The sequence below is a fragment of the Gobio gobio genome, assembly GCF_949357685.1.
Source record: "Gobio gobio genome assembly, chromosome: 5".
In the NCBI taxonomy this organism is placed as follows: Eukaryota; Metazoa; Chordata; class Actinopteri; order Cypriniformes; family Gobionidae; genus Gobio; species Gobio gobio.
Genome location: NC_137101.1, coordinates 36,935,905 through 36,945,651, shown reverse-complemented (window position 1 = coordinate 36,945,651; position 9,747 = coordinate 36,935,905). Strand labels below are relative to the sequence as shown.

The window sequence follows — 9,747 nt, the reverse complement described above, 5'->3', positions numbered from 1 at the left end:
GCAGGATTCATATTTAAATGGTCTTTTTGCTGTTTAATATTCACAGACACTAACAGAATAAACTTGACTCACAATCTTCGGCTGGATCCGTTGCTCTTTTGAAATTAAACCGCTTTTCTTCTGAGGTAAAGTATTCCAGGAATATTCTTCACCACATCTCAAAAGGATGTAAAGTACATGCACTAAACTTGATGTGTTTATTCAAGTTGATGCGGGCGGGGATATACTCACATGGATCGCGTCAGTATTTGACTTTCAAAAGAACGTGTTCTCAATGGGCGTGGCCGCATTAGTGGATACGGAGGCAGCTCACAAACGACTGACAGCTCTTTCTTTTCGAAAAGATTACGTAAACAGAGAATATTTGTTTTCGATTTTATTTACATAACTTAAAACCATTTCAATGTTTCTTTAGACATATGTCTCATGTTTGCTTGACAAATATTCACTAAGTTACAGTTCATTTTCTGAAGAGTATCAATAGACTTCATTGACAGAGGCTGCAGATCACACATCACGTTTGTTTTCTTTATTTTGCAAAAAGCACATTTTGTTTTTATTGTGACTACACAAATAATACTATAAACTTTATAATGAGGTATAACACTTGTCTGAATGACCAAAATCGATGGAGCACATGGTTAATGAATCTTTAATGCATTAGCTCATCCATGAATATGATTTCTTCCGTCAGATTCTTTTCAACCAGCTTTAGAGATGAAGACAACAACTCCCATTAACTCCTTTTTCTAAACCTCGTCACACTGAGGAACACGTCAATGTATTTACAGGATGAGTTTGCAAATGACGCTTCAGGTCTCTTTGATATTTGAAACACATCTCACACTGAAGACACGTGAAAGGCTTCTCCCCAGTGTGAACTCTTATGTGCCTCTCAAGGCTTACTTTAACTGTGAAAGTCTTTCCACACTGAAAGCAGGTGAAAGGCTTTTCTCCAGTGTGAATTCTGATGTGAGTCTTGCGGCTTGTATTGTTTGAGCAAGTCTTTCCACAATAATGGCACATGAAAGGCTTCTCTCCAGTGTGAGTTAAAACATGGTTCTTAAGGTGTTTGCTGTCTGTGAAAATCATTCCACACTGATGACAAATAAAACTGTTCTCTCTTGAGTGAATCCTCATGTGATTATTAAGGGTTACTTTATGTCTGAAACTCTTTCCACACTGATCACATCTGAATGGCTTCTCACCAGTGTGAAGGTTCATGTGACATCTAAGGTTTAGTTCTGCTGTGAAACTCTTTCCACACTGTTGGCAGATGAAAGGCTTCTCTCCAGTGTGAATTCTCATGTGCCTGTTAAAGCTTCCTTTTTGAGTGAAACTGTTTCCACACTGAGGGCAGGTAAATGGCTTTTCCCCAGTATGAACACTCATGTGGATTTTAAGATTTCCCATTTTAGTAAAACTCTGTCCACACTGCTGGCAGATGAAATAACTTATAGTTTCTGTCTTAAGAACTCTTTTTTGTGAGGACGAATTTTCAGTCTGTGAGCAACTAAACAAATTTTCTCCAGTTGTGAAATCATGATGTTTTTCATACTGGTCTTTCTCCATTTCATCTAGTACTTCACTCTCCTCTTTCAGCAGCATCAGGTCTAAAGTAAAAAAAAAAAAAAAAAAGAGAGAGAGACAAATAAAAGTTAACACCAGTTTAATGGCACAAACAGACATAAAAACATTTAGTCAAGCATTGAAACCAACAACATGTATGTTAGATATACCTATACCCACAAAGCTACTAGAAGAGGTATTACCTGTAATCTCAGCATAAAGCAAAGCGCAAACAATTTTGGCAATATCACATCTCAAATACTTTCAAGCTGGCAGTTATCAAACCCTTTATTTAAAAAACCCACTTTGACAGAGGAGAAATGGTTGATTATAGACAGACCTTAAATCTGCACTTTGTCTAAATAACAATGTTTATGTTTGCACAGAAACTGTATTTATAAAAGATATCAGTCAGGATGGAAGCAACAAATAACCTGGCTTGGTCATCTAATAATGGCTAAATTTTTCCTTGAGTGCCATTAGGTCTTTCAGCAACACATGCCATGACATTCTCTTGATAGCTATCTGACTGCTATCACTTTGTTTGTTTGTTTGTTTGTTTGAAGGAAGAGACATCTCATCAAACACAAGTATGGTGTGCCACAGGGCTCAGTATTAGGTCTTCTGCTTTTCTCCTTGTATATGCTTCCCTTAGGAGTCATATTATAATTAGATTCCACAACATTCAGTACGTTTACATGGACAACAATACTCCGATATTAATCTGATTAAGACCATACTCTGATTAAGAAACTACCATGTAAACAGCGATTTCTAATTACCTTAATCCGGTTAAAGCCATACTCGAATTAAACAAAAATCGAATTAAGACATGTGGAGTATGCCTATTTTAGTCGCATTATCTAAGTGTATTGTAGACATGTACACACCTTAATCTAACTATTAACGTCGTGAAGGAGTTTTCGCCGCGTTTTGTGACAGGTCACACACACACCAGGCAGACACACCAGGCAAGTGCAGGGGGGAGGGGGGTGGATGGGCTTTGGGGGCTCGTATCAAAAGTATATAAAGTGCCCCTTTAAACAATCATCAATAATATTGTGACAAATAAAACAGAATTTGAATTATAATTAATATAACCGCACGTAGAAACAGTAACAATGCGCTTAAATTCCCGTTTATCTTTTACGTATCTTTCAGTCTGAAATGTCGTTTCAATGACGTGTTGCTATGGTGCTTGACTGCTCACTCGGATACGGCCTCCTCTATATATTTTTTTCTTTGTGTCGCAATAATTCTGGTCATTGTAAAAGTAAAATACAATCATTTTGTATCTGTAATCCCAGATTCATAATTGTCTGCTTACAACAGCGGTCGGGAACCTCTAGGCTCGCGAGCCATATGGCCATTCAGTGAGCGCTTGTGGCTCGATGGCAGAAAAAAAAACAATCCAAACAATCACGATTTTGAAACCTTTTCATCACATTTTCATCATTTATCAAAACTATTATTCGAAATGTAGGCTGTCAAGAAGGAGGCAAGATGGGCAGTGTCTCTTAAAAACAACTGAAAGACACAATATTTAATATTACAAAAAATAAAACTATATATATATATATATATATATATATATATATATATATATATATATATATATATATATATATATATATATATATATATATATATATATATATAATATCATATCATATCATTTAAAAATTGCTGTTGGACAGTGTGACTTTATAAAAACGAGTGATTTTTATACTTTTTAAATGATATGATATATATATATATATATATATAATATCATATCATTTAAAAATTGCTGTTGGACAGTGTGACTTTATAAAAACTAGTGATTTTTATACTTTTTAAATGATATGATATTATATATATATATATATATATATATATATATATATATATAATATCATATCATTTAAAAAGTATAAAAATCACTGGTTTTTATAAAGTCACACTGTCCAACAGCGACACCCGCAGGTAAAGTTGCGGGTTGCCTGAGCCCATTGATTTGAACAGACCCACGAAAGTCGCGCTATGATTGGACGCCGGACAGCGTAGCGTGGCATGGGGACGTAATGACGTACCATTAATCAAACTATGTTCTGTAACATGTAAAACGGGAACATGAACGTAATATTCTAAAAGCAACTCATGTAAACACCTTAATCAGATTATTGCCTTATTCAGAGTAAGGTCAATAATTAGATTACTGATGTCCATGTAAACATAGTCATTGTCAACAATACTCAGTTTTATATTTCCTCACAACCTTAAAAAACTAAGTTAACAGAGTGTATTAAAGATATCAAATACTGGATGACTAGTAATTTTCTTAAGATCAAAAGTTTAATAAAACCAAAAATCTCCACACATCTAGCTCCCTATGAATGTACTGTATGTATTGCTACAATGTTTTCTACAGTTAAGTACCTGGGTGTTGCGTTGGCAGTAATTGGTTATAAAAAGGGTAAAAGTTTTTTTTATGTGGGACTTTTATTTTGAAAGTTATGCGTGAAAGTTATTGATTCTTCTGTCAGACACATGCTGCGTCCCAATTCGCCTACTTATACTATGCCCTAAAACTATGTACTCATTTTTTTTTTTTGTGAAGAAAAAGTAGATACTTATTAGTTTGTAGCAAATGAGTAGGCAAGCTTTGGGACATACTTTCATGTCATACAATTCTGTCTTTAACGGATCTTTCATGTGGAGACTCTCCTCATATTAATGCATATAGATGTATTTAAAAGTTAATGGCCAAATGGTTCTTTATAAAAGTCCACATTGTTGTTGCAAATTAAATGACTCAGATAATATTAAATAAATATTTTTTATCAGCTTAAACTCTGATTGTTATTCACTCAAACTTTATCTAAACTTCTCACTGTCAGTCACGCATGTCCGCTATGTTTTGTAGTTTTTAACACTTTTTACTCGTGTTTGTAATTCTGAACCGAATCCTCCTCCAAAGTTGGTTTGTGGGCAACAGCATGCACGAATTCACACTTTGAAAATCTACCGGAAATAGTAGACCATCCGGGGACTTTTGACATATTCTTTTCAACATGCTATGCTTTGGGACACACTTATTCTAATCTCGCATACTATTTAGGATGGATAGTATGGACATTGGGACGCAGGGACAGTTTAAGTAAAGAGAGTGCCTGAGTAAAAAGTGTTTTCCAGATTCAGTATTTGTGGTCAGATGGGATGTTGTAAGACTATATGTAAGTGTCATTTATCTGTCTTTATTTTCATAGCTTGTTACGAAATAGTCACTCACCTAAGAAAAACAAACTTTAGTTTCCATAACTCCAAAATGCCACTTATTAAATGACTGTGATGGCTCATAACTTTATTCTATTAACAAAAACTAGTTTGGGTCTGCTATTTAATAGCTTTACCTTATATGCCTAATGTTTATTCATCAGTAAGATTCATATTCTTACAATATACAGTACTGTGCAAAAGTCTTAGGCATGTTAGTATTTTCACAACAAAAAAAATATTTTAAACCAGTTATTAGGCTTGCTGCGATAGTCTGTGTTGACGGTGATACTGGTGGGACAGTGCACTGATGCAGTGACCAAATACATCTGCCAAGAAATGGTGTCTTTCTACATGGTTTAAAAACAATCTTTCAAAGATCTTTCAAATTACCACACTCGACAACCAGTATGAATTGCCCGGTCGTTCATATTTCTCGAAAACAGCTGTCCCACGCGCCTACAACAGTGTCCGGAGTGAGCTACAATTTCAACAGTTGAGCATTTTGCACTCACAACAGACATGTGGTTGAGCACAAGAATGACACCTTACATGTCACTGACTTTCCATTTTATTGACACAGAATGGTCACTGGTGTCAAAATGCCTGCAAACAAGTTTTTTGCCAGAGGACCACAATGCCCCTAACCTGGCCGATGCTTTGCAGGAAGCTCTGAATGACTGGGGATTAGAAGAGAATAAAGTGTCTTGTCTCACGATTGACAGTGGAACCAACATTTAGGCGGCTGTTTGTAATTTAGGCTGGCCATGGCTAAGCTGCTTTGGGCACAACCTGAACTTAGCTGTGTCCAACACTATTGAGAAGACAGAGAAAGCCCCGCACAGACCGTGCCCTAGCAGTTTGTCGCACATCAAACGGCATGTTCTCGCACAGCTGGAAAAGGAGAAGGGAGCTGCAGAAAGCTCAAGTCGAGTCCCATGAGGACTGTGCAACTCGCTGGGGCTTCAAGCTGAAAATTATTGAGAGAGTGAAGCCAATGTGAGCATCACATGGCAAGATGAGGATGTGTTGCACTCTGTGAACAAAGTGTTAAAGCTAGTGAGTGAGTTCACCAACATTCTGTCTGGCGAGACATCATCTCTACTCCCTGTGCTGCATCTCATTAAAGAGGACACATTGGCCCCATCGGATGAGGATGGCCAACCTGGCATCATATCGATTTTAGATGAGAAATATGAAGCTCTGCCAGAAGCAAGCTGGCAACTTTTGCTCAAGGCAACATTCCTGACCTGCGCTACCGAGGTGAATATGACCCTAATGTTGAGGAGACCAAGAGGATAATAGAGTATGAAGCGGTCAACCTCGGTAGGAGAGTGCAGTCAGCGCACCCCATGAGAGAAGAGGGAGCCGCCACCGAGCCGCAGACCAAAAGACAGCTTAATTGACTATTCTAGAAAATAATTCTAGAAATGCTCAGGAGTCCCCCATTAATGCAGAGCAGGATCCTCTGATGGGGAACATAGTCACCCTGACAGGATCTCTTCTTAAACCACAGATGGTGAACATGTTGGGTTTCCTGGCAAAGAACATGTAGGCTTTGCAAGCACTGTCACCAACAGCCAATTTAGAGTTTTAATTTTCCTTTTGTTTTAATTTTGAAAAGCCTGTTGACTTCTGCCGTTTGACTGCTCCACATGGCTCCGGGGGTTAATAAAGGGCCTTCTGAAGCGTTTGTGCAAAAAAATATCCATATATTAAAACTTTATATACTAAAATAACTAGCTTCCAACGGTCAGCGGCACACAAGTCGATTTATGCTAAAAGAGTAACCCCTGACGCGATGTATAGGAGCAACGCAAGCTTTGCCGCCTCTCGCGGCTGGGCAACAAGCTCAAGCCCCTCTTCTTACATCGAAATTCTCTGTCATTTCTCTTTAAAAATTCTCGTTTTAGACTTCTAATTCATGACCGGTGTTTTGTTTTGCTCTATCCTCTGTCCTTGTCAATACGCATGCATCAAGGGTCAAGGGTTACTCTTTCGCCATAAGTCGACTTGAGTACCGCTGACTGCCGGAAGCTATTTATTTTAGTCTATAAAGTTTTATATATGGATAATTTTCTTACACAAACGTGCCGCTTCGCTTCAAACGGCCTTTATTTACCCCCCAGAGCCATGTGGAATAGTTATATGATGGATAGATGCACTTTTATGGCCTTCAAAAATGACAACCATTCACTGCCATTATAACGCTTGGAAGAGCCAGGACTTTTTTTAATATAACTCCGATTGTATTCACCTGAAAGAATGTCATATACAACTAGGATGACTGGAGTTTGAGTAAATCATGGGCTAATTTTCATTTTTGGGTGAACTATCTCTTTAAGATCAAATGTAGACAACATGCAGTAACTCTATCAAGCTGTGTCAGTAGGAGAATTTTTTTTATTTCATTAGTAAGCGGCTGTTTTTCAATTAATATTGGCTGCTATTTATGTTCAGGTATGTTAATATGTGACCCATGCTGGCAAAATGAGTCAAAAATAAATAAAAAAAATTGTTTCAAAAATGAGTATTTGAAATTATGTATGGTTTGTTGAAATCAGACAAAAATTTGTGAGCTACACATTTGAAGTTGATAGTCAGCAAAGTCAATTATGAGAAAAATCTAGTTAATTTTCTGAAGGTTCAAAAACAAAATCACCTTCTTAAAATCCCTGGTAATAAAACCAAATTTGGCACACAAAGTCATTGCCCATATCTATAGGAAAAATATATATTCAACTTTTTTCCATGAGACCACAATTGTTTCATCAACATTGAAACAGGCAGTCTATACTGTATAATAAGACCTACTGTACTGCACAGATCTAAGATAATGTTACACAACAGATGTTTTCCCCCAAGTTAACCAAACCCAGTTAACCAAACATTAATTTAAAGAAATAACATATAATGTTAGTATGTATACTCTTGTAAGACCAATTGAAAAACTGTAATGTATTGGGATTGCGCTGTCTGAGGCATCTTTGTGCACGTGCTTCGGATCTGTCAGTCAGCACGAGTAATATCGTTTTGTTTACATCAACATGAGTTTCAAAGTCACATTTCATTGGTTTAGACTCATGCCATCGAGAATTCACTATTAATATACACAAAGTTGAAATTCTGCAATGATACCAATGATACCAATCTGAGGAGAAGCGCTAGTCGAAAAGTGAGCAAAAAACCCCGGAAAACTGCAATTTTTAATGGACAAAGGAAAGGTACTCCCTCAGAAAACTTACAAATAGATGCTTAACAGCTATTCGGAGCATTGGGATCGCTAGATGAGGGATTAATGAGAAAATCTCCAGTTTAAAACCAAAATGGTCATTTTTCACTAGTTTTGCCTGTAGCTCGAAATTAGCCTGTGTGCATTTCGGCTCATTTTGCCAGCATGGGTCACAAATGTTAGTATGCAAAATAAAAGTTGTTCAAAAGTTGATATTGAGTTTAATGTTATTATGTTTTACACAATGCTTTAATTGTGTAATGTTGTTTAAGATACTTTTAGCTATATCATATTTCCATTGCACATTTAATTGATTGTATGACAGTCGGATCTTCTCATGTTCGCTTGAAGGCAGAATCAGTATTTGTCTGATTATATGATCTCAACATGTCTGTCCACATGAGGCAACCCACTCCATGTCAAATAACACCACTTTAATTAGAACACTTGTATGTCATTCTTCAAAAATATCATCCATTTCTGTAAAGCAGGACATTTCAATAATGATGAAATGACTGAGTTCAGTTTTTAGAATGAAACAAACCTGTTTGTTCCTCAGTATCTTCTTGTTTCACTCTGAATGTTTCTTCAATCTTCATGTCTTCACTCTCCTCTTTAATAAACACCATCTTTACAATAGTGTGTCACGTAGCATCAAATGATAAATAATTCATTTGCATCACTTGTAAAAACTATACAACTGATCGAACGATTTGTATCGATTTAAATAACTTAAATGTTTTAAAACACAAACCTTACTTCAGCTGAACCACAACAGACAACAACAGTGGGTCGCAGAATTATGATGTCATAATGCCACACCAAAATAAAAGCCCTGTTCACACTATAAAATATGCATAAATTAGTAAAATAGATGTCAGAGTTGAATTCTTTGTGAAATATTAAGTACTATTGAAAGACTGAGTGTCTAAAAGGTAAAACTAATATTTAGGGTAAAAAACCCAAACATTAGATGTATTAAAATGTGACAAAAACACTTGATAAAAAAGTGTATCAGTTCATACATCACATGTCAGTAGTGAAACACATAACTAGTTTTTTTTTTTTTATATTAAAATATGGAAAGTTATATTACAGTTCATTTGAATCTAAAAACACCTGAAAATGTGTATAAAATGTCTAAATAAAATGATCTTCAAAGAGTCAGTAGAATATTAAAAAAATCAGCAAGAAAAATGTTAAGTATAACTGTGATTTATTAAATACCAGAAAGTATTGAGTAGTATTTCAAAGATTTTTAATGAAATCAATAAGAAGTCTTCAATGTCATTTATGTGAGTTGAAGCCTATGTAGAGTGATTCAAAACACTGACTATGTTACGCTAATGAAGATGATATGGAGAGTGTAGCGGATCGTATCAACAGCTTAACTTTAGCAAAACAGCTTAACTTTATCCAACACAAAAAATAAAATAAACCAGTGTGCTCCATACACAACTAACACAAGACAATGTACTAAGAGAACACGGGGGTATTCCAGAAAGCAGGTTATGTGACATACCTGGGTATGTTTAAAAGTAAGTAAGCAGATAACCTCAACTTTCGGTTCTAAAAACGGAGGTAACTTTCAGGGTATGTAAGTAGCCATAGCAACTCACTCTCTGAACATAATCTGCTCCAGAGCGGCTCATGATCCAGGGTTAGTTTGTTTAAGAGGTATTCAGATGTGT

General features: G+C 36.1%; 1 protein-coding gene across 1 annotated transcript; it reads right to left on the bottom strand.

The window, feature by feature from the left end:
• Positions 1-371: 371 nt before the first annotated feature.
• LOC307127231 (uncharacterized protein) lies at positions 372-8,860 on the bottom strand. Its single transcript, XM_079818351.1, has 2 exons — positions 8,601-8,860; positions 372-1,613 (listed from the first exon to the last, which is right to left on the bottom strand). The coding sequence occupies exons 1-2, from the start codon at positions 8,683-8,685 to the stop codon at positions 760-762; spliced, it is 939 nt and encodes a 312-aa protein (XP_079674477.1). The 5' UTR covers positions 8,686-8,860; the 3' UTR covers positions 372-759.
• Positions 8,861-9,747: the final 887 nt, after the last annotated feature.